This window comes from Neomonachus schauinslandi, chromosome 4 (genome assembly GCF_002201575.2).
Source record: "Neomonachus schauinslandi chromosome 4, ASM220157v2, whole genome shotgun sequence".
NCBI lineage: Eukaryota > Metazoa > Chordata > Mammalia > Carnivora > Phocidae > Neomonachus > Neomonachus schauinslandi.
The window spans coordinates 53674447-53700927 of NC_058406.1; the positions used below are offsets into that span (position 1 = coordinate 53674447).

The 26481-nt window shown below is 38.9% G+C and overlaps 1 protein-coding gene across 1 annotated transcript; it reads left to right on the top strand.

Moving 5' to 3' along the window:
• Nucleotides 1–1725: 1725 nt before the first annotated feature.
• Nucleotides 1726–25460, top strand: DYNLT5 (dynein light chain Tctex-type family member 5). The gene is made up of 4 exons (XM_021679972.1): nucleotides 1726–1844; nucleotides 17125–17216; nucleotides 24075–24199; nucleotides 25257–25460. Exons 1-4 carry the CDS (start codon nucleotides 1726–1728, stop codon nucleotides 25458–25460), a joined length of 540 nt encoding a protein of 179 aa, XP_021535647.1.
• Nucleotides 25461–26481: the final 1021 nt, after the last annotated feature.

The window sequence follows — 26481 nt, forward strand, 5'->3', positions numbered from 1 at the left end:
CCATGAGCTCCCTAACCCCCACGCCTCCTCCCCCCGACAAATAAGAAACAGTGGCCCCAAATTTGGGAACTGCTAGTAACTCCTGGCCTTTGGTAGCGACCCCCGCCCCCTACCCCTCCCACCACTGCCACCACCACCACCACCACCACCGACTTGCTGCATGTCTGAGCTTAAGAGTGATGCCCAGTGCAGAGCTGGCCAGCTTGTTCTGCTCCTGGAGCAGCGTGAGTCCTGAGCAGTCTTCTGAGGCCAGACAACACTGGGCGACCGCACCCCTGGGGACCTCTAGGTTCCAGCTCTGGAAACCAGGGAGCAGACCAAGATCTATCTATGTCACTTTGGATCAGAACCTGAATGACCCACTTAATCAGGCTCGGTGTGTCCTACCACACACATAGACACACTCACGTAGACACTCACACTCATTATATATAGACATACACACAGACACTCATACACACAAGCACACACAGATACACACACTCACATTCACAGACCCTAATATACTCAAAAGCACACACACCAAGATGCACACATACATTCAGTACACATCACACACAAAGGCTGACACACAAACATACACACAGGCACACACCCCTTCGGGTGCACAGATAATCCATCATTCCTACACACAGGTGCACGCACAGGTACACAGAGGCCCACACTTATATCCATGTACACAGAGACTCATAACACACAGCCTCACGCACTCATGGGGACACACTCGTACCCACACAGGCACCTACCCGCAGACACACACACACAAACACAGGGATGTGCACACTCATGTAGACACTCTCTCACATAGGCCCACAATCACACACAGGCACACACTCACACACACACTCCTCACTGCCTCCCTTCCAACACACAGTACCTCTGCCATCCTGTGTGCCCTCCAGAACCCTTTGCTTCTCTGCGCCCTGACACTGATCACACCAAGGTTTTAGATGGTGCCCTTGTCTGCCCCACCCACTCAACGCTGGCTCCTTGAAGGCAGGGACTTTTAGTTCTGTTTTAGTGTCTAGCGCAGAACTTCCTTGTGCTCTCAGATTTACAGATTATAAAGTAATTTAAGGGAATATCTAAATTTGTATGTAGGCAATAGGGCAGTAGACTTACAGTCTAAATTCTGAGAAGTCTGTTGCTACTACCAGCTTTTTTGACAAGCATTTGGGAGAAGGAAGTAGGTTTTCTAATAAAATACTTTGTTACAGGTTAAGTTCTTTGTGCTCTTTACAAAGTAAATCACTGTTGCTTGAAAAAAAATACCCTTTGGGGAAGACAGTTTTAATTTTTCAAAGTAAAGCAGCAACAACAACAAATATTAATTAGCAAACTTTTATCAAGATTAATTTGGGGGGAGGGCAGTAAAAAATATTGCTTTCGGGTGTAGAATCCGTCTTTCTTCTACACAAGGCTATCTTTTCTCAGTGACTTAACCTCTTCTGCTATTAAGCATTTTGTCACAGCTTAACATCTGCTTGTGTGAATTATACTATTGCATAGATAAAAGTTATCAGAGTTATCAATTATTCCAATTATACTGACCAGAATAACAACAACTCCTAAAAATCATTGTTAGGGAAACCATACTTCCCCATTCAAAAAATGGTAGAAGAATTATCTGTGTTTTTTAAACCAGAACGAGTCTCTGTGTTATATTCACTAAAATGTTTTTAGATCTTTCGTCTGCTATTTTATAGAAGTTGTTTTCCATAGGTTATGATGATGTCAGAAATTGCTAAAGACAGAATGGCACATTCAGTAAGGAAAAGGGGGAGTGTGTCTTCTTTAAGTGGTCGTGAATTCCGGCAGAAGGAACTTCACGGGAACACCAAAAAGTGAGTAACTGAATGTCTAATAACCTAAATTCAGTTATTGAATAACCAGCGCATAGTGCTTATTGGAAGAAAAAAAATGTCCTTTGGGACATAAAAAGGAAGAAAATGGGCAAGTACATTTTGGGTCATCTCTTGGGGCTATATTTTTAAAAAGAAAGGAAAAGAGAGTGAGAAAATCTAAGTGTTCTGTTGATTCCAGCAGCATTTTGTACTATTTCAAAGAGCACCCCCAAAAAATCATCTACCCAAATGAAATGCCATATGCAGTGTGGACCAGCTACTTCTTACACATCTCCTGAATTGTTTTACTCAGTATCACATAAATGCATAGATTTTGCATTTTATAATCTCTTTCTCTTCATATATAGGGTATATATATATATATATATATATATACATATTGCATTTAGCATTATTTTATACAAATTTTGTAATGTATTTTCAATAGTTTTCACCATTTCCTTTTAAATGGCTGCATTATATTTTGTCAGTTTATAATTCTGGGTTAGTTCCCATGCCCCAATTCTTGGGCATTTTCAGTTTGTTTCCACTTTTTTTCTTTTTCACTATATAATAAGTTTCTGCTTGTTTTCTTCCCAGACATATAATTAGTGGGTTGAAGGGTAGGAAGTACATTTTTTTGGCTCTTGCTACATACTGCATTTGCTCCCTTAAAAAGATTAATTAATTTTTAATACTTGCATAGCATTTATTTTTGACTGCCATTGCGAAGAAAGCAAAACAAAATATCTGATGCAGAGGTTAATAAACTTATATAATAAGCTTTCCTTCTTAACAATTTCCATGACATTGAAGGATGTGAAGGATGGGCAGCTGGAGCTGGTATGTCCTATGGAGTGGAGACCAGAAAAACTGGAATAGATTTACATTATAATTCTGACACTAAATCTTTCTACTTTCTACTCTCAGAGTGTATTAATGTACTTAATTAAAATTTGACTTTCCAGCCCTGATGTTTGTGGATTACAAATACAACCTCTTTTACAGATAGGAAATGTAAAGGAGTAGCAATCCCAGCCAATGTCAGAACCAAAGCTGAGAGAAAAATTAATCTCTGCACTTTTGCTTCTGAACTTAAGCCATTTTGGCCTCTATTTCCAATATTTAAGGATAAAAGTTCTTTTTAAAATTATTTTAAAATAATTGTTAGCTTAAATTCAACTTTTTCCAAGAAAATATTTATAATAATAGTCTGACATAAATCATGTTTCTGTGATTAAAAAAAAAAAAACTGCTCTCATCTAAAGACTCACTTGTCATTCCTATTTGCATCATTTTCATCTACATCTTCCCTTTCAAAGCAAATTAGAAAGTAATTTAGAATCAGAACATGGCCAAATTTGAATAATTAGAGAGCTCTCTTTTTTAATTGATGAAATATAAATACAAATTAAAAGTAACAAAAATACAGAAATCATGTTACCAACACATGAGGATAGATTTTTCACTGACAAATACATTTAAGTGATCAATTCATTGATTTATTTCAAAGTTAGAAATTTGGACTCTCAGAACATTCAGAATGAATCCTCTACTTGAATATTTTTTTTCTTAGAAAGCAAATAACCAGCTTCCAAATACCGTTGCAGTACAGAGGCCATTTGGGAGGCTGCCTCCTCAACTCTAACTCCGACTTACTTTCAAGGTCTTCAGCACTGTCTGGGACCAGACTTTGTGAGTGATTCTCCTTCATGAAATGAGTCTTCGTTTAGCAGAAAAATTCTGAAAGTTCAGTGGTTATCAAACGAAGGCATTGTTTTGACATTGCAGTGTTTTATGGAAAAAGCATATACCTTTCTTTTCAAAGTTATTTAAAAACAATTTTTTTTAAAGATTTTATTTATTTTTTTGACAGAGAGAGAGAGAGAGACAGCGAGAGAGGGAACACAAGCAGGGGGAGTGGGAGAGGGAGAAACAGGCTTCTTGCTGAGCAGGGAGTCCAATGCAGGGCTCGATTCCAGGACCCCGGGATCATGACCTGAACCAAAGGCAGACGCTTAACGACTGAGCCACCCAGGCGCCCCTAAAAACAATTTTTGACTAGATCAATTTCAATAGTATAAAACCTATCCTGAAATATACCGAGGACCAAATACATCATCTCATTTAATAGCCCTAGCATTAATCCTACTAGGTAGACCTCATTCTTACCATTTTACCATGAAATAACTGAGGCTTACTGGTCAAGGAATGATTTAGTGACAGGAGAGGGTTCTAAATCATGAGTGAGGCATATAGGGTTCAGAGATCTTTGCCTACTTCTCTAGCGCTGTGTTCTCCACTATCCTGCTTGCGTCTTACTCTCTGGCCATACTCAACTTCCACATTCATAATCCTTCAGTGCTCTGTCTTGCCTCCAGCCATTGCCCCATGTTGCTTTCCCATGGGATACCTTTGTCTGGACTGCTCTTCTGACACTCTGGCTTCCTTCTCCTCTTCCTCAGGATTTAGCTCCAGCTCCATCTTTCTAGGAAGCTCTCTCAACTACTCAAGTACAGCCACTTCCACTTCTGGTTGGGTTGGATGTTCTTTTCTGTTCCTGCTGCTTTTCTCTTCTACATGCTACTGTATTTGGCTGTTTTCATGTCGGTCTCTCTTGTTAGATTGTGGACTTACTTGCCTTTATAGCAGTAAACACACTGATAAGGAAGGCAAAGAAGAGTAGGACGTAGACCTACTTGGAAAGCCACTTCTTGGGTGTGGTGTAAGATCGGCATAGATTCAGCCCTCCAGTCTTGGTTTCTATGTCTACATCGTTTTACAGTAGTAACTAGTTCTTTTTTTTTTTTTTTTGGTTCTATTTTATTTTCATTTATTTTTTTTATTATGTTACATTAATCACCATACATTACATCATTAGTTTTTTTTTTTTTTAAGATTTTTTTTTTTTTTTTTATTCATGAGAGACAGAGCGAGAGGGAAAGGCAGAGGGAGAAGCAGGCTCCCAAGGAGCAGGGAGCCCGATGCGGGACTCGATCCCAGGACCCTGAGATCATGACCTGAGCCGAAGGCAGGCGCTTAACCATCTGAGCCACCCAGGCGCCCACATCATTAGTTTTTGATGTAGTAACTAGTTCTTTACATTGATCCCTAGGCATAATGGATATCCCAAGTGCCTTCTGAATTACAAAAGGAAGATTGAATTTATATTCAATATAATTACTGTTAACTGTTTTTAGGGCTGGACCTTTTTTATTTAAATCATGTTTTTTTATTATAATGTAATTTTTATGTTTTAGTCTTAAAAGAAGAAACATCTTAAGCTGGATCTTACTCCCCCAGCATCATAACTGTGAGAATGTCGGCATATTTCTTTTTATACCTTTCTAGTTGTCGTCATATTTCATCTATAATTTTGAATTTTGTTTGATTTTTCACTTAAATAATTGATAGTAATAAGGCTGAAAATAGCTAACATTTATTGAGCCCTCACTGTGACCTCATTTAAGTCTCACAGAAGCTCTGTAGCAGTGGGTGACAAACTATGGCCCAAGGGCCAGGTCCAACCTGTTTTTGTATGGTCCCCTAGCTAAGTATGGTTTTTATGTGGTTGAAAAAAAATTTTTAATAATATTTTTTGTCCTGTGAGTATTAATAAAAATGCAAGTTTCAGTATCCATCAATAAACTTTTATTGGAGCACAGCCATGCCTATTCATGTATGTATCATCTCTGGCTGCTTTCACACTATAGAGTGGAGTGGTTGCGGTAGAAACCATAGGATCCACAAAGCCAAATATTTGCCTGATGGCATTTTACAGAAATGTTTGCTGACCCTGCTCTCTAGGATAGATGCTATGATCATCCCCATTTTACAAAGGAAGAAACAGAAGCCTAGAAAGGTTGAGGTTCCAAAGCTACAGAATTAGCAAGTGGCAAAATGGGCTTTTGTATATAGGCAAGTATTCTCATTCTCTGAAAATTGGCTATCAGTGTGTAACTTACATAATGAAACTCTTCTATTCATTCACCTGAGCCTTCTGTTTCCCATCCACGGGTAAGAGCAGGTAATGACAATGACATCTTTCTTGTTGGAAGATCAGCCTTTGGCAGCCTTCAAACAGTATTTGAACAGGTGTGCTACTCACATGTTCTTAAAATGGAAACAGAAGGCTGAGGTTAAGTGACTTTCCCAGGATAATGTGACATGATAGCGAGGTTTATTTTCTCTGAGGCCGGTAGTTCACCTAGTAGGTCAGGCCCAAGGTCGGGGACCAAAGAGTCTCTCTTTTGTCTCAAACCAAAATTACAGTGATGTCACGTTACAGGAACTTTGAGTATGGATCCCACTGCTCTCTATTTAAACCCATGGGTGGCATCTAACACCCTAGTTAGGCCACACGATATTCCTTCACTTATTCATTTATTCAAGCTTTCCTGAGCTTCTACTCTGTGCCAATTACTGTGCTACCCGGTGGGCGTGTGAACGTAACTAACTGTGGAGTTCTACTCTGGAGAAGGTCGTTTTTCAAGTAAACTGAAAGCCACCTCGTAATTTTTTTCTCTGCAATAATGGAAAATACTGCATTCATTACTTCATTTGAGATAAATGTTTATTGCCCAGTGGGTACATTCCAGGCACTGTGCTGGGTAGGGAACCACAAAGAAATAATCTGTGCTCCTGGGGAGTTTATAATCTGGTGGGACAGTTGGTGAGCAAGTAATTTTAAACGTGATGAATTTAGGGCGCCTGGGTGGCTCAGTTGGTTAAGCGACTGCCTTCGGCTCAGGTCATGATCCTGGAGTCCCGGGATCGAGTCCCACATCGGGCTCCCTGCTCGGCAGGGAGTCTGCTTCTCCCTCTGACCCTCCTCCCTCTCGTGCTCTCTGTCTCTCATTCTCTGTCTCGCAAATAAATAAAATCTTAAAAAAAAAAATTAAAAATAAATAAATAAATAAATAAACGTGATGAATTTATCCTATGATTTCAACCTAGACTGCTGTGAGCTGCTTACGTGCAATTACAAAATGATGTTGCCCGAACTGTTTCCTGATTTTGATAAGTTCCCTTGCCATCTAAATAAAATTAAAGCCCCCAAAAGACCTGGATGAGATCCAGTTTCCCCTCTTCAAAGAGAGAGAAACTTGAGAAAACCGAAATGGCCATGATCCCAAATTAAACCACAGTAAAAACTAATCTCATGTTGTACTTGATAGATGATGAAATTGTTTCACATACAATAACCAGATGATTCTCATAAAAATCCTGTGGGCTAAGTAGAGAAGATACTTTTATGATCTCCAGTTATCTAATTTATTATCTTCTTTCTCTCAGGAACAGAGTTGAAAATATTCTTCATTTCATAGCATGTTGCCATCACCAATATGGGCAAGACCCCTGTTGTTTACCTGATTGTCCCTCTTCTTCCCCTTCCACATTTGGCTCTTGACCCTCAAAAGGCACCCACTCTAATACAGCATGACACATGCTACAAGAATACACATATTTAAGTGTATATATATATGTATATATATATACTTATAAAGTATATATCTATATATATTTTCAATTTTCTGTATATTATGATGTTTTGACATTTTAAAAAAACCTTTCTGGCTGGGGAGAGGCTGCCCCTCCCAGGTCTAGCCAATTCTTGAAGCTAGCTAAGGTCTCAGCTGGAAACATGCCTTCTATATGCAACTATCCAACCCAGAGCCAGCCCCCTCTACATACTCCCCAACACCCAGCATGCAATATTCCTCTGCCTTAATTGGCCCAGAGCCAAGTACAGGCAACTAGGTACCCTCCTCTAGCTCAGAGCCCACCAAAATTATTCAGACTAGCCAGTCTTGAACTGTTTCCTGGGCCCAGTTTTGCCTTTTCCTCAGAAACCCCAATAAAGGCTCTGGCCCCATCTCTCCCTTGCTCCTGTCCTCTGCGTCTTGACACTCTGGTGCTTTTCCACATAGCCCTGCATGGGGTGGCACGTCTCTTATCTCTAGGATCTGTGAGTATAGTAAGCTGTGTTTTCCCGAGCTCCTCCCTCCGTCTCCTTTTGTGCCGCACCTGATGGACCACCTTATGAAAGAATACAGAACAAGTACTTACAAAGATTTTGACTTAGATAAATGGTGTTGTGCTATAAATCTCATCTTGTTTTCTCGCTTTCATATATCTCGATCAACATTTTAATTTTTTTATTTACTCATGTAACTATGGATTCTAGCTCTTTGCTTCTTACTGAGGCATAATAGTTCTTCATATATATCCATCACATATGTTTGTATCCATTCCCCTAGGGATGAACATCCAGACTGGCTTTCACGTGCCATGTGGAACATCTTTGTACATAATCCTTCATTGGTGTCTTTGTAAAAACTGCCCTGGGAATGTGATCAAGTGTTAAGATATACCACAAAGTTGTAGTAAGTAAAAATGATAGTAAATGCAGGAATAAACAGGTGCACGAATAGAGAAACAGACCAATGGAACACATGGAACCTCAGAAATAGACCCACGATTATATGGAAACATCATGTACAAGCAATGGGGAAATTATGGATTTTTCGATAGATTATGTTGGGAGAAAAATGGCTCACTAGGTGAAGGAAAATGAAGCGGGATTCTTACCTTATACCATTTTCATAGTAGATTCCACATGGGAGACTGAAATGTGGAAAACTCTAAAGCTAATAGAAGAAAGTTTAGGAGAATATCTTTGTGTTCTATGGCTAGGGAAAGATTTCTTAAATAAGATCCCACAATGAAAAAACAAAACCATAAAGAAAAAAACTTGATAAATATAACTACAATAAAACTTAGCATTTCTGTTCAATAAAAAATACAATAGACACAGTTAATAGGCCAGCAGAAGATATGTATTTTTTAAAATCATGCGCATTGACAATAAAAAAAATAGTCAAAGGAGATAAAGAGCAGTTTGCAGAGGCAAAGGCCAAATGGCTAAGTAGAATATGAAGAGACGCTCAAAAAGAGGAATATAAAGAGATGCTCAAACTCACTTGGAATGAGAAAAATGCGTGGAGCACTGGGTGTTATATGCAAACAATGAATCATGGAACACTACATCAAAAACTAATGATGTACTGTATGGTGACTAACATAACAATTTAAAAAATAAAATAAAATTTTCAAACACACACACACACAAAACCAAGATACTGTTTTGTATCCATCTGAATGGCAAAATATAAGAAAGAAGAATAATACCAAATATTGGTATTTGCTAGACAAATGAGAATAAAAACAAATATCCATTCAGCAAATAAATCCAACCCAGTATTTAGAAAAAATAAATATGTGCATGTCCTCTTCTCCCTATACATTGAGGAAGATGACACTTGGTGAGATAGAGTGACTTGTGAGATGATCACAACTCCCAGACAACAGGGCAAATAATCTGTACTTCTCTGACCCTAGAATTTAGAACATCATGAAAGTGTTTGTATTTGTCATATGGGCTGAATGGTGCACTCCCCACACCCCACCGCTAAACTGCGCCATGCCTGCCAAATTCATATATTGAAGTCCTCATCCCCAGTACTTCAGAATGTGACCTTATCTAGTAACAGGGTCTTTAAAGAGGTAGTTAAGTTTAAATGAGCTCATTAGGGCAGGTTCTAACCCAACATGATTGGTATCCTTCTAAGAAAAGGAAATTTGGACACAGATACACATAGAGGGAGAGGATGTGAAGACACAGAGAGAAGACAGCCATCTACAAGCCTGGAACAGACCCTTTCTTCCACGGCCCTCAGAAGGAACTGAGTGAGCCAACATCTTGTTCTCAGACATCCAGCCTCCAGAACTGAGATAATACATTTCTGGGGTTCAAGCGACTTCATCTATGGTACTCTGTCATGGCAGCCCCTGGCTAACTAGTGCAGTATTTCTAAAGGAGGGAACATAGCTAGGGAGTCGAATGGAGTGGCTCAGAGATCTGTTCTGCATAGACTGGCTGGGGTCAAGTTCCAGCTTGAGCACTTAAGCTGCTGATCTTGCATAAGTTATTGAGCCTTCTTTACTCCAGCTTCTTTTCTATAAAATGGGTTAAAAATAGTCATTGTTGCTTTGGGGTGTGGTAAGAATTCATTAAAAAAATATATGGAAACACCTAGAATGGTTCTTGGCACATCTAAAAACAGAGCAAGTATTAATTATTATTATCACATAGAACTTTGGAGTCAAACAACACCTGTGTTTGAATCCCAGATCTGCTTAACTAGCTATTATTTAATATTCTTTGAGTCTTAATATGTCATCTATAAAATGAGAATCATAATGACGACAGAGTCATTCCTTTTATTCATTAAACACATTTTTGTTGCCTGGGTCGTGGCATTGTGCTAAGTGCTGAAGATACCACGGTGAACAAAATAGACTGTCCTTGAACTTATGGTACTGTTCTTATCAATATCATGACGCTCACATTGCTGATCCAGCGGTCAGTCCTCACTTACTTGACCTCTCAACATTTGGCACTGTCCACTCACCTCTCCTTTCCCCTGGAAACAGTTTCTTCACCTGGCTTCAGGACACACACTCTCCTATTTTCCTTCTACCTGACAGGTTCCCCCTTCTCCGTCTTCTTCCTGCTCTTTTCTTTCCCCCCAGTTTCTTAATGTTGGAGTGCCTCAGAGAGCAGTCTTTTGTCCTATTCGCCTCTTGTCCTGAACTTATCCCTTCAGGAATCTCCTCCAGTCTAGTGACTGAGACATGGTATTATGCCACCAAATTCATATCTCCAGTCTTCACATCTCTCCCAAAACCCACGCTCATGGATCTAACTGCCTATTGACCTTTCACTTCAGTACCTGGTAACCATCTCAAACTCAGCATGCTCACAACTGAACTCTCTATCTAACTGCCCCCCTTCTTATGCCTCAGGAACTTCTGTTGAATCAACTTTGCAAATATATCCAGAACCCAATTACTGACCACTACCCCCGCAACGCTCCCATCTCAGTCTGAGGCGCTGTGTTAGTCGGCTCAAGCTGTCATAACAAAATACCATAGATAGGGCAGCTTAAATCATAGGAATTGATTTTCTCACCATCCTGGAGCTTGGAAGTCTGAAATCAGGATGCTGGCATGGTCAGGTTCTCCTGACCTCCCTCTTCCCAGCTCATAGAAGGACCTCTCCACTGTGTCTTCGCATGATGGAGAGAGAACCCTGGTGTCTCTTCCTCTTATAGAAGGACTCCAGTATTTTTGGCTCAGGGCTTCACCCTTATGACCTCACTTAACTTTCATTACCTTCTTAAAGGCAGTAGCTCCAATACAGTCACGTGGTAAGGCAGCATATGTCCTCCACATACATATGAATTTGGGGGAGACAAAATTTAGTCCATAGCAGTTACTGTCCTCTCTCACCTGGATTACTATAAGAGCTTCCTGACTGGTCTCCCTGTTTTTACACCTACCAGCCTATAGTCTGTTCTCAAAATAGCAGTTGGAGTGATCATTGTAAACTATAAAGTGGATCTTGCTGTTCCTCTGCTCAAAACTCTCTATAGGCTCCCACTTGATCAGAGTAAAAACCAGGGTTTTACAGTGGTGCACAAAGCTCCACATAGTCTAGCTGCCGAACACCTTTGTAACCTCATCTTCTTTCACCCTCCTTATGAAAGAAAGAAAGAAAGAAAGAAAGAAAGAAAGAAAGAAAGAAAGAAAGAAAGAAAGAAAGAAAGAGAGAAAGAAAGAAAGAAAGAGAAAGACTTCCATTTGTGCTGAAAATCTGTTCAGATAGACCACACCCCTCCTTCATGATCTCCGTAGTGTTGTAGCGGTAACCGTAGTACCCATACTCTCAGCCTCACCTGAGTGATGATTGCCAAGAGTAATGCAACTTTGAATCTATCCATTCATCCAGGAGCTGCAACAGAATTTTCACCAGCTGCCTTTGGCTTTAACCTCACCTTCTCTTGAGTGAACATTAGTTCAGTGGGTTTCAGATGCTCTGATTTTCTATCCACACACTCAAAATTATTGTATTTTGTCAGTCACCTTTCCTGGATTATCTTCAGTCACATCAGAACTAGATTTTTTACAGGTTGTGTGGTTTTGTCCTTTAGAAGCATTCCTACTCTTGAAAAACATATCCTACAAGAACACATGCTATGTCATTTTCTCTCCTCTCTCATTTATGAAAATGTATCTTGACCTTTCTATTATAACCTTTCTCTTACTGGCACGATGGGACCAATAATGTGAATAAAATATCTCAAAGCTACATAAAAGTCCAGCAAACTTGCTATAAAGTAAATGGTCACAAAACTAAATTACCTTACTAGACAACTTCCATCTTCTAGTGAAGAGTTGGTATGTTTTTGCTCTTAAACATAACATTCATAAAAACATCCTTTGGACATTTTGAGGCAGAAAGTTCTCAACTAAGTGAGCCTTTATGCATATTTCATGTTGTTTGCAATATCTTGTTTCTTGAGCACAGGGAATCTAATTTTTCTTTGTATCACCAGCCTTCTGGTTGTGAGCAACAAATATTTGTTGAAAGAATGAGAGAAAAACAAAAGAACAAAAGTCCAAATCTGTACATCCTGAAGCCTTCTTTTTATTCTGTGCGCTCTGAAATATCTCCACTGGGAGGCAGCACGTAACTTTAGTAACAGATTTGGGGGGGAAAACTGCTTAAATGATACCATTCAAAATATGGTAGTTCCAGACATTTAATGGTTACAAATGGAAAAAAGAGATGATATTCTGACTTTCTTAGTCTACTAAATTAATGGTTCCAAGGCCATTTATGCATTCAAATATTATCTCTTACTGCAGCTTCAAAACATCTCAGTAATAACGGCAGTGAAAATGTCTGGAAATGAATTCTCAATAATAACTAGATAATATTGAGGCTGGTGAGATTTAATTGAAATTATTTCTGTGTCTAACAGTCATAACAATAAGACAAGCCTTGTATTTATTTGGTGTAATTCAAGGAACGACCAGCAAGTACCTTTGTAAGATGTTTTCAGGAGAACTGAACTTCATGAAAGAGTAAACCATATTCCAACTCTTTAGCTAATTTTCTTTTTGCTTCTTTCCTGCATAATCAGAACACAGGCAGTTGGGTTGACATGGATGTTTCCTGTGTCAATCAGGTACAACATAGTAGGGTTCCTTTTGTTATTGTGGACCAGTTTCATGCAGCTAATTCTGCATCCAGGTTAATGCCACGTCTGTCCTCGGCAGTAGTACATATGATTCCAAGTATTATTGAAACTTGCATTGAGTTACAAATTTTTACTCTTCTCTCAAGAATAACATTGGTTGATTTGTTCCTTGATTTCACCAGTAGTTTCTGCCAGACTTTCAGTTTTCCTGTGTTTACTTTTCTTCTACCTTCCTTCCTAAAACTTGACAACTCTCTTGGACCTGTTTTGCCAATTGAATCTTGTTCCTCCCTAAATGCCAATAAGCTGATAAAATACATAGACGGCAAGAGCATTTTTCTTTTCTTTTCTTTTTTTTTATTCATGAGAGTCAGAGAGAGAGAGAGAGAGAGAGGCAGAGGCAGAGGAAGAGGGAGAAGCAGGCTCCCCGCCTAGCAGGGAGCCCGATGCGGGACTCGATCCCAGGACCCTGGGATCATGACCTGAACCAAAGGCGGATGCTTAACCATCTGAGCCACCCAGGCGCCCCAAGAGCATTTTTCACATTTAAAAAAATAAAATCAACTACAACATTCCCCTTGCGATGAGATCATGTATCTATCTAGAAGGATTATTATTATAAACTATGGAAAGTCTGGTCATAGACAACTGAAACTTAGCCACTTGTAATGTTGTGACATATACCCAACAAATGTTTTCTGCTATGTATACAGCACTGGTAATTAAAATTATAAAATTGCTTTTTGAACATCTCACATTTTTATCTGTAAAAATTTCAAAGGGCTTGAGTAAAGCTGTTTATCAAACAGAAAATATGTACTGCTTAATTTCCAAGTCAGTATTCTAAACTGCTGTTGGTCATTCCCCATTTTCAAATACAGAATCTCTTTTATTTCTAAAAATTTATCAAGCCCATATTCTGGCTTAACGTTAGCTACCCAGATTGCAAGCACTTTTAATATTTTATCTCTTCCTTCTGTCTCTATTTCAAGGAATAAATATTTTATTTTTTCTGTTCAGTTCATTGTTTTCTCTTCTCTCTTCCTTTTTCCAACCCCTCTCATTTTAAGCAGATCTCAGTTTCAAAAAATACCATAAACAGTTTTTTTTAAAGTAACAAGTAAAAATTTTCTGTAATTTTCCATGAAGGTATAATTTTAGTGGATACATGGTACAGAAAGCAATAGACAAACCAACTATTTTCCTTCTGCATGAGAAAGGATTCTAGGTTACAGCAAAATATCTGAACTTCACTCTCCAAAGCCCTATCTCCTCCCCAAAACTAACCCCAAGTTTTGTCCTCCAGTACTTGCAACATTCCACTTCCGAGTAGCAAATTCTGTATCAGTTAGAATTTGTATCGTATTATATAATGCGTATTATATAAATTATAATAATAACTTTTTTTAAAAAATAGTGACTTAAAATAAAAATGTATTTTTCTCTTATGTAAAAAGTCTGGACGGAAGCAATTCAGGGACCTAGGCTTCTTCTCTCTTCTTGATGTGTAATGTATAAGGTCATCTCAAAACCCACGATAGCTGCTGAACTCTTGCCATCATATCCACATTCCAGTCATCAAGGATAGAAACAGGTTCTTCTTGATTGAATTCATTCTTTTGAGGGAACTCTCTCAGGATTTCAACCAAAATTTCCGCTTACATCTCATTGGCTTACAAGCCACATGGCCACAATAGCACCAGGGAAATCCAAGAATTTGTCTTTAGTGTAGAGAGAAATATCCCTACAAATTTAGAATTCTGTTACCAAAGAAGGAGGAGAGGACACTAGAGAGCAAACGGCAGGCAGTCCCCACCACGATGTTTACCACAGCTTTCTTCACAACAATGGAGTTTTGGAAACAGCCTAGATGGCCAGAAGGACAAGTGGGTAAATAGAACGTAGTATGTTCATATATTAAATACTGTCTTGATGTTTAAAATATTGATGTAGATTACTATCTATCAACATAGAAAGTTATCCATGGTACATTTTCGAGTGAAGAAAAAAAGAGCCAAGCATCTATCCTATGCTCCCATACGCAAAGTCATGTCTAAAAAGATTTTTGTAATGTTAACAGTGGTTAGGTAACCACTAGGGTTAGTAATTTTTTGTGTAATTTTACTTTAGACTTTATACTTTTCTATGTTTTGAACTTTTTACAATGAGCATGCACCATTGACATGACTACTGTGGAAACGAAAAGGCACTGAATGAAATCATTTTCGGTAAGTTTTAAAAAGTCAGTCTGCAACACCTTCTGTTTGCACACCTATCTTCAGCCAGTGGCTTTTTTAAACTGCCCTTACAACTTTCCAGTTTCATAGTGATAAACAGTACTGCACTGATTATCAACTTTTCAGTAACACAGAACAAAGCAATAGTGAGGACTGTTTGTAAAAAATTCTTATTTGTTCTTTTGTCTGAGACTTCCAAGTTATACTACTTTGAGTTTTGTACCAACACTACTTCTCTTTCTATGTTTTTAATATGGTGTTCAGTAGAAAAGAAATTGGGTTTTTATTAACATCTGGTGTATATTTGTGCAAGTGAGTTTCAAATGCAGTCATTAATGATTTCAGGCGGTCGTCGTCCCTATTTTCATTCTGTCAGAAAATGATCATGTGTGAGACTTTGTTAGTGGGAGCTAAATAGGATGTTTGAAATCCAAGTCTGTCTTTCCTACACATATGGCATTAAGCCCTTTGCCTCGTTCCTTTTATCTCTGAAATAGGTAGAATGATAACTCGTTCACTAGCTTAAGAGAGTCTAGTGAAGGTAAAATGAGATCTTTGATGGAAAATGTTTGGTAAAGTGAAAGGTAGCACATATCAAGACAGGCTGGTTTATCTTTGAATCAGGGGGGGGTTTGCTACATGGAGTTTTCTGAGCAGAAGCGATCATCTTCTGTGGGTACTGCCCACAACACCTGCAGCCAATGTGACCAAACAGGTTGGTTGCTACTTCAAAGGGCAGCAGAAAACTGGGGAAAGCAGGTGTTACAAGAATGAGGACTAAATCACTAATCCAGAAATCTATCATGAAAATGCAGCCATAATTACTTGCATCAATTTCTTGGGATGGGTGGGTAAACCTTAATTTATCACACAAATTGTATTAAAGATTTTTTAAAGATTTCCTGTGATTTTCTTAAAGTGTCATTTGCAAAAACTTTACTCATTGCAAACAACTGAAAACTAAGTATTTTAATCTCCTTGCAGAGAAAAAAAAAATCCCAAAAGATTAAGAACAAATACCTGTTATTTAATTAAGGCAAAACATAGCCTGCTTAGAAAAGTGGTCACTCTGAGCACACACACATAACCACACACACATAACCACACACACACACTGTTGTAGTATCTCCTTTGAAATGACATCTGTCTTAACCTCCATTTTCACAGGTGGAGAGAATTGGGGGTAGAGCTGAGGCTGCCCTTAGCGACAGTTGAATTTCCTCCGAACTAAGCAGAATTAAGTGGTGCTGGAGGGTCATTAGGGGCTCCTCTTTGCTTGCGTCTCCTGTTCAGCACCTGGATAAGCTTATATTGCCTTGGTAACCAAGCCAAAACCCTTTCTTAATGTTGGAAAGGGTGGTGAATGCTTACCATTTACTATAGCTTGGGTGAATTGTGGTTTCCCTCACCATGTAGGTGAGTTTCTTGTTTTTCTTTTTTCTACTAAAGGGATTTTGTGTGGTATGTATAGGAGTGAACTTTTATAAGTTATAATATCCCGAGTATATATAGTTGTTTCCCAACATTTTAAGCTTCCTCCTAAATCCCCCAGGCCCTTTTGTCAGTTTTGTCCACTTTGAGGAGAGAGCCTTTGCATTGTGGTAGAGATGCTGTTGGCAATGGCTTTTGAAACATGTGCACACAGACAGACCACCCCATGGACACTTTCTGAATAGTCAGATGCCTTGGGCTTCACTGGGCTGCGCTGGCCTGCAACCACTATATGGAGACCTGCTCCAAGTAACTTCTCTAGGCTTTAATGGTTCCATCTCCAAAATGTTTTAGACTTTAGACATCGGGATATTTACCTGAGACTTGCTTGAAATATTCTTAGAGAAACCTTACCCTTGTAACATTTTTGCTGAAAACAGAATGTGTTTTGTTGTTATTATTATTATGGTAACTATTGAAATTTGTTTTCTCCCTTGCTTTTAGCTCCAGGAGTACTGTGTCTTATACGGATGAACCGAGCCAACGGGATAATGCCTCTCACCTTACAGCTCAGATGGAAAACACCTATCAGCTGGGTCTGTTATTTTATCACTCATTCCTATTTTAAATTTCATTTTTAAAAAAGATTTTATTTATTTATTTATCTGTTTATTTAGAGCGGGGGGAGGGGTCTAAGGGGCGGAGGAAGAGGGAGAGAGAATCTCAAGTGGACTCTGCACGGAGCACATGGAGCTCATCGCGGGGCTCCATCCCAAGACCACAAGATCATGACCTGAGTGAAATCAACAGTTGGCCACTCAACCAACTGAGCCACCCAGGCACCCCCTTATTTTAAACTTCTAATCTCATTATTTACTTAAAATAGCTTCTGATAACATGGCATTATCTTCAATACTAACACAATATAAGGGATCTTAATTAAGTGATTTGATGCTGTTTTAATTTCTTCTCTGCAAGATAGGACCAACACCCATTGCTTAGTTTTCTTTATCAGTGTTTCCTAAATACCAAGCAATTCACTGGGCAGCACTGATGTGTATTGTGTATTACTGGACGAAGAAGTTCATTTCTGGGTATTTCTGGGTTATCTTGTACAGTTATTTTATACATACTCAAGTTAAAGGAAAGAGATATGCCTTGCAGTTTTAGCCAGCAAACCCAACCAATGTTGTTGATAGGTGGAGAAAAAAAGCCTTCAAAGCAAAAACAAATGATTTCTGGTCCCTCGTTGACAGAGGTGTTTATCCCTTTCCACTGAGGCTTTGGGTCTTTGAAAACAAAGATCTTTGCACCTGCTCCTATGCTCCCAGATGGAATCCACAGTGAATACTTTTTCGCATTCATGTTTTCTCATAGACCAACTTGTTTTCTCCAAATGTGTACCTGCCCACTACTATCTGCCCACTGCATATAATTACTGCTATACAGAAATTCCACAGAGACTTGCCAATGACCAAAGGAAGGACTCTATGGGCTGGAGTGGTTCCATCTGTAGCCAGTTAACTTCAAGAAAATTATAGACCATCAATGCATCCCATTAGGCCTTGTAGCCAGTTTTCTACAGTAATCCCCAAGACTACATGGATTACAAGGTTCCATAATTAGTCTGTCTATTGGTATTTTCACAGTGCCTGGAGTAGACAACTAATATTCCTGCCATCCAGCATAATTTTCTACTCTTTCTGGTAACCCTACCCAGTTTCCTTTGGGGAAGCCCACCGCTGCCATCATTACCACTTTCGGTCCATGACGTTCTGCTGAAGCTGACACTAGCTTCAGAGATACAGCAGTGACTAATTCTGGGATAGCATATGACCCTTTGATAGGTCAAGCCAATCAAAACCTTTGGGATTCAACCTAGACAATATTGTTCGGGCTGTTGAAGAAGCCGATTAGGCTCTGAAACCTGAAAGAAGTAGGGCTATGTGAGCTTTTGCCATCTTGCCCCAACATATGAAGCCTGAGACCGAGAGAGAACCAAATCCATTATTCAAGTCTTAAATTTAGCTATCTGCTCTTAGACTTTTCATTAGGCAAGCTAGGTTTGGGTCAGGTTTTCCTCCACTTATAACTAAAAGATCTTACCCTTTCGATGCCTATGACATTAGGCTCTGCATGCTGAAAGGGTTTGAATCAGATTTTGACAAGATAAAGGAGTTGAACTATGAAGTCCTGTGTTTCTTCTTCATAAGGATATATTTTCATAACTTGTTTCCTTAAATAAACAAACTAAATCATCTTATCAATTTTAGAAGTACTGAGTGTTGAACCAAGTTAAAAAAGTAATGTTATAAATAGCTTAGCATAAAGTATTTCCCATATTTTCTTACAAAAAGTCATGTGAGGGCACCTGGGTGGCTCAGTTGGTTAAGCAACTGCCTTCGGCTCAGGTCATGATCCTGGAGTCCCTGGGTCGAGTCCCGCATCGGGCTCCCTGCTCAGCAGGGAGTCTGCTTCTCCCTCTGACCCTCCCCCCTCTCATGTGCTCTCTCTCTCATTCTCTCTCTCTCAAATAAATAAATAAAATCTTAAAAAAAAAAAAGTCATGTGAGTTATTTGTTTATGATTAAAGTCTTTTATGCTTATCAATCCATTTCTTAAGCATTCAACTAGCCATCTTGTTAATACTCAAACAAAAATGTATTTCCGGGCACCCGGGTGGCTCAGTTGGTTAAGTGACTGCCTTTGGCTCTTGGTTAAGCGACTGCCTTCGGCTCAGGTCATGATCCTGGAGTCCCGGGATCGAGTCCCGCATCGGGCTCCCTGCTCAGCGGGGAGTCTGCTTCTCCCTCTGACCCTCCTTCCTCTCATGCTCTCTGTCTCTCATTCTCTCTCTCTCAAATAAATAAATAAAATCTTAAAAAAAAATGTATTTCCACTTCTACTTGTTTCTGAGTTTATCTTGCATCTGAAAGGTACTCTGTGGACCTTTGGTAAAGATTTTCTCTCATATCTACACAAAGCAATACTTCCCAAAAGAGTGTGTGGGGGGGGGAGCCTGTCAATCATCAGCATTACTGTGTTTAATCTTTCACATTCTATCTAATAATATTTGCATCATCTAAACACATTTTAAATGCTTAGTACATTTGGCCTCCTTTATCTGCATAATTATAGCCAGAATGAGATGAAACGTAAGTATAATTAATGAAGGAAAAAGGGGAATGGAAAAATCAAAGTATATTTCTTATAATGAAAACCACTTATATTTTCTCATTAATTAATTATTAAACCATGAATATAGAAAAAAATACAAGATGTAGGATCCAATATATCTGAATTTGAATACTAGTCTTGCCAGTTCCTAAATAATGTTTGAGCAAGGTATCAGCATCCTTGAATCTCAGTTTCTTTATCTGTAAAAAAAAGGATAATAGTTCATACATTATAGGGATGTTGTGAGAATTAAATGAAGGAATGCATTTAAATTCCTTCTTCATTCATTATGTTATTGTTTCTCAAAGTGACTGACTCTAGGACTTCACCTTAAATCTGTAAGAAGACAGGCCTTCTGTGACATCCAATATAATTTCCTATTAAATATGGAATGAGTTCTCCACAGTACTTTTTCTGGAGCAATGGTTAAAGAAGGATCTGATTCTTTAAAAATACTGACTGTAAGCAGGAGGTCAGGCAAGACCTATATTGGTGGCTATTTTTGCTGACACATCGACACAGCCTGCCTGAGAATGTAGACAACATAGCAAAAAAGTAGAACCTAAAGATGGAGAGAGAGAGAGAGAGAGAGAGAGAGACATCATTTGAGCTCAGCGTCCATGGGATGATCAGACCCTGTCATCAAATGCTCTCATGGACAAAAACTGTCAGGCTCTCCACTCTGACTTCACTCCACCCCCTAGGGTCCTTCCTGACTGTGGAAGTCTCACTGCCTCCCTACTTATACCCTTGCCCAATCCTGCTGCCTTCTCTGCAAGAACAATCCCCATCTCCTCCCTCAAAATGAGGTAGCAACCATAACAACAACACTAATATTAATAAATACCTAATGAGTAGGGGGGGTTTGTGCATGGCAGGCACTATTCTAAAGGTTTTAAATATTTTACCTCATTTAATCCCAACAAAAAAACAATATGTGATAATTCTTATTATTACGCCAATTTGGGGAAGCTGACACAGACATATTAAATAACCAAAATTTTATCTATTCTACCTTAAATCTATTTTTGTGACAAGTGTTTCTTTTTTCTTTCTTTTCCTTTCTTTTCCTTTCCTTTCTTTTTTTCACCCCAACCCTTCTTCAGATCTTTGCTTTTTGATTTCTAAAAATATTTTTTCCTCCTAAAGAAAAAAAATCCACTCAAAAAAAAGAAACAAAGAAAGAAAAGGAAAAGAAAAAAGTTTTGCCATTCCCATTAGTTGACTCTGAAAGTAGATTAGGGAGCTCATTTGGGAAGTCAAAATCTGAACATTCACTCTTTCTCTGTCCTTGCATCTCATCTTCCCATCCTGAGCTAGGCAAGGGATGATTCCGGCTGCACAAGGAAGAGGTCACAAAACAAGTGAGAAAAAAAAAGTCTATGACGATATTTCAAAATATCTTCAAAATAGGATCTAGTTAATGAGATTAAAAAAAAAAAAGAAAAGCCGCAAAGCCAAGTGCAGAAAAGATATTGGTACAGCTGGACAGTAGGAGCTGTTGGAAACAGGGACTCAGGTGCAACCAGGATTCTGTCTGTCCAGCACTAAGCTGGGTGTGGGCCTCCTTCTCTCACCGTGGCCTGCATTCGTCTCCATGGTGACAATCATGGCCTTCCGCAGTGCCTCAGGGTCACATGTCATAACATTTTATCACCAGAAAGAGATTGACTTTCCCCCCCACCCCAAGTTCCAGTTTAAAATCAAAATTCTGAGAAAGGATTTTAATTGGCCCGGCTTGGGGCAAGTGCCGCTCCTGGCCCAATCTACCATAACTGGACTTGGGCTCAAGGAGGTGACGGTAGATCCTAGAGAACCATCTGGTCAGAGTTGGAAAATTCTCATCTTCCTAGGAGGCAAGAGGCTGTTTAATATCTGCACTGAGGGAATTTACTATTTGCTGAAGGGAACGAAGCATACAAGTTACCATAATATGTGCCCAAATTAAGTTCCATGTGAGTGATGTAGGTCAAGCCATATGCAATATGCGTGCTTGGTAGGAGGGAGTGAACAACAGAAAGGTATAGTTAGAACATACATAATCTATTTAATTTAGTCCGAGCCAGTAGTAACATCTTTAAATTTCTTGAATAGAAGGGGGAAACCACTCTCAAATTTAGCCTCGTTTCACTTGCGAATGCAAATGGAAATGTAAAAAATCCAAAGGAAGACGACCTAGAAGCTTGTAGGTACCTAGGAACTTGCCCACACAGGCTGGTGCCCTATATCTGACCCCATGAGACGGGAGCAGTCAGGACCAACCTGGAGTGGTAAACCTACAGGCCTACAGTGTTTATAACTGCTTGTCTGTCCTGTAGAACATAGATTCCTGCTAACTAAATATTGGGGTTAATCTTCATACTCTTTGTATCAGGTGTCTCTCCCTTTCACCTATCCAGATTCACTCCCCAGGCTGATTTAATTGAACAATTCCTATATAATAATCAGACTACAAATACTATGTATTGAGTCCCAGGAGGCTGACCTAGCTCATCTACAGGCATAGGCTGTAACCTTCCAGTTAAGTCTGGTCAATGGAAAACTTCAGTGGGAAGTCAGAGTGGGGGAGGAGTGTGAGCTAGGGTGTTTATTTCCCCCCACACCATGAAGGTGGGCTCATCTCACGCTGTTTGCATCCACCAATGGAAGGGCATAGCTGCCCTCAAGTGATCCCTCTCCACATGCCTCTTCTGGATCTAGTAAGAGTTCCCTTCTCAGATCCCTCAAGCCTGGGGTGGGATGGGGGTAACACCCTCAATTTCACTAGCCAAGGGATACTGCACCATCCTTTGGTCCTGCATCCTGCTCAGAACTTCCTAAGGAGTCTCTTTATTAAATCCTCCAGGAATTGTCCTACTTTTAGTGTGCCATAGATGTCTTTGGACCCTGATACAGTCATTAAAAATAAACACTTAAACAATACTGATGACTAGTAAAATAGAATTGAATATAATTCTTGATCTCATTCCTTTATCCATATCAATTCAGCAAATACTGATGGCGACTATATGCCAGGCTCTGGGCACATGCACGTGTCATTCAATGGCAGAGAGATGATGAGGTTAATACTCCCCTGAGGAATAGGGAAGATTCCTGGGATGCAAGATAAAGAAGATCCATCTGAAGCCTCTGCTCTGAACGTGGACTAAATGTGGTTAAGAATATAAGCTCATGAGTCAGATAAAACAAGAAGGACCTCCCAGCTCTGTCACTATGTGATTCTGGGCAAGTTACTCAATGTATTTAAGCCTCTGCTTTCCCATGTGTGAAAGGGAGATAACAGTAAAATTCGCCCCAATGATTTATTGGAAGATAATGTAAGGTAATAAATATATACTTATCACAGTACATGACATGTAGAAAATGCTCAATAAAAGTAGTTATTATCTGTACTATGATTATTACCTATAAAATGTTTATTTCTATTTAAATCCAGAAATCACGCATTAAATATTTCTTCTGCCTTTAGCATTGTATTAGACTCTGAGGAGGATAAAATCTGATCTAGCTTACCATTTCACTGAGGAGAAAGGCAGAAATGCTTTAGCTATTGTCAGGTGGATTCGGAGCAGTGGGGATCCAGAGAACTCGGAGTACTGAAAAGAGGGGATGATTTTTTTTTTTTTTTTTTTTTTTTACCTGAGGAGAGGAGGAAGGCTGCCTCGAGAAGACATTTGAACTGGCCTTGAAATGTGCGTGGGTATTTCTCAGATGAACAAGAGAGGGAAGGCCATCCCCCTTAAAATGAGGAGTAAGAACAAATGTCCCAAGCATCCCTTAAAAGACAGATGAGGTTCATGAGACTGGAACACCAGCCACATAGAGAGCTGTGGTGGGGGGCGAAGGGGCTAGAGGTGCTGGACCTTAGATTTTGCGAAGGGAAATATCACAGCCAGATCTGGGTTTTGGAGCGACCCCTCCAGTTGTAGTGTGGTATACATAGGTGGGAGATATAAGAGCTGAGGGTCAGTTAGAAAGATGTTGAGACTTTCAAGTAAGTCATTAACACTGGAAACTGGAAGGGAGGATACTTTCAATATTAAACCTCAATGGTACTAAATATACACTCTTTAGGTAGCCTAGTAAATGGATGAGTGTGTTGTCTTCTGCCCCTCTGCCAGAGAACCTGTGTAGAAACCTAATTAGGACCATTTTTTCCTTAAATAGAGGCCACCCAGAAAATGAAATGTCTCTCCATGATTCAGTACTCTTTTGATTAGACTATGGGTGGGCGGATAGCATTTGAAATTACTTAGAAATTTCATCTGTATTTTCAGGTCCTACCAAACATTTTCCTGCGGCCATTGTCAATCATATCCTGAAAGATGTGTTAACTAACTATCTACAAGGAGAACAATATGAACCAGAGCTCTGTAGACAGATGACTAAAACAATTTCTGAGGTATATATGTGATTTGCTCGAAGTGTTAACTAGAATATTGCTAAGAGGACAACTCTTACTTTTTGATGAAGGCAATTAATTTGCAGTAGCAGTAAAAATGCTTGTTTATATTTTATGAAAATATTTATTGGGTCATATTCTGTGTGTGTGTGTATGTGTGTGTGTGTGTAAAAAGCCTTTGCCAAAACAATTATGTGTATCATTTTGCATGTATTTTGTTTAAAAAATGTTTCCAAACTGCCCCATTTATTTAAAAATTTATTGCCAAGGATATATTTTAATGATCATTTTCTCTTGTTCAAGTTAGTTTCCTTGAGTGCCGTCAAATATAGATATTGTGGTCTTTAAATACATTTCTCTTTTTATCAACTCAAGAGCTGGCACTCCATTAAGTTTTCTTCACTTTCCTCTTTATAACAAACTCTTTAATAAATATTCATGGTTAGTCCTATTACAGGAGACTCCAGATATGTGCTCACTTAATTACACATAAAAAGGTGATATAACTCTCATGCCAACATTCTTTAAAGGGAAGCTGTCTTAATGTAGATTTTCAAAGAATGTAACAAATCCTTTAAATCCTGTTCTCTGGATTACAGTTTTTCCATGTGTCTTAGAAAATGTAGACACACTGCTGGTGCTATAATTTTGTCTCTTAAGTGTCCTATCGCAGGAGAAGAGTGCTTAAAGGAAATCATAGTTGGGGGTGGCTGGGTGGCTCAGTCGGTTAAGCATCTGCCTTCGGCTCAGGTCATGATCCCAGCGTCCTGGGATCGAGTCCCACATTGGGCTCCCTGCCGAGCAGGGAGCCTGCTTCTCCCTCTGCCCCTTCTCCCCTGCTCATGCTCTTGTTTGCTCTCTCTCTGTCAAATGAATAGATAAAAAAAAAAAAATCTTAAAAAAATAAACGAAATCATAGTTAAGTTTCTACAACAGTTATGGAAAATATCTACAACACATCATGTGATTTTCTTCAATCCACCATATTTATGAAAGATAAAGACTTCTAAGTTTCCATGTGGCTGAGGACCTTTTTTGTTGTTCTTTCAATTTCTAGGTTATTAAAACCCAGGTCAAGGACCTGATGATTCCACGGTACAAGCTAATTGTGATTGTTCACATTGGACAACTGAACAGTCAGAGCATTCTTATTGGAAGCAGATGCCTCTGGGATCCTAAAAGTGATACCTTTTCATCTTATGTTTTCAGAAATTCTTCTCTCTTTGCTCTTGCAAGTGTCTATGCTATTTACTTCGAGTGATTGAAAAGAAGAAATCTAGTTCTTACTTTTTTTAATAAAAAAATAGGCCATATCTATGTACACGAAATTTTTACTACCCAGAAGTTTGAGAAAGAAACAACACTAATATTTCAAACAACTGGAATTTTTGGACTTTTTCATGCTCTTCTAAGAACTGAGGGAGGGAAGGTAGCACAGGAAAGACTCTTGTTTATCCAGAGGAAGAACTAAGTCTTGGTTCTGCTAGATTGTTTTTCTTAGACATGGATTCTTATTTAATATTACTTTTGGTACTAATTACTTTAATTGCTCTTTATGGAGAGAGATAAAATTTCCTGTATTGTTTTTTGTAATGAAGAGAAGTTAAAAACAAACAAACAAACATGACTACATTCCCTGACCAATAAAGGGCAGAAGAATATTCAACATGGTATACACAAATGACAAATGTGAATGTGTCTCAGTGCTGCATATAAAAGAATACTGGTTTTCATTCGGTACTTAATAAATTGAGCAGCATTCATTAACTGCAATTATTGTTACATGTACCTGACAGTTGAAACTGCTGAGGTAGAATTAATGATTTCATAACAATTATTGTAGTCCCACAGGGCTGCTAGAGCTAAAACTAGAAGCTCTTGTGGGTTGCCTGCACTTTACAAAACTGTGGGAGAACTGAATGTTGGCTCTCCAGTAATGGAGACTATAAAGCGAACAAAGGCTTTTAGGGCACTGCAGTAGACATTGCTGTATTAAATATACATGATGTTTAATAGTAAATGTATCTGTAACACTTAAAATCATGTATTGGAAAGAGACACCGCTTTTAAATATATGCTGCCTAATGTGCCTGTAAATAGGTTTTTCTTGGCTAACCAACTTTTTACACAAAATAGATAGCTGGCAGCTTAACAAATAAAACATGTGTATTTACTATTTTGTTCCTATGAATTTAGTGCTGAAGTGACCCGTGCAGTTTTGAATGGATGGCACTAAAATTTACAGGGCTGAAATAGCTTATTATTCTGCTGCTTAATGTAGC

Excerpts from the sequence above, each read along its gene's own strand:
- DYNLT5 (XM_021679972.1), top strand. The coding sequence starts at position 1,726 with ATGATGATGTCAGAAATTGCTAAAGACAGAATGGCACATTCAGTAAGG. Across the intron at positions 1,845-17,124 it reads CTTCACGGGAACACCAAAAA|CTCCAGGAGTACTGTGTCTT; the intron begins GTGAGTAACTGA and ends CCTTGCTTTTAG. Across the intron at positions 24,200-25,256 it reads TGACTAAAACAATTTCTGAG|GTTATTAAAACCCAGGTCAA; the intron begins GTATATATGTGA and ends TTCAATTTCTAG.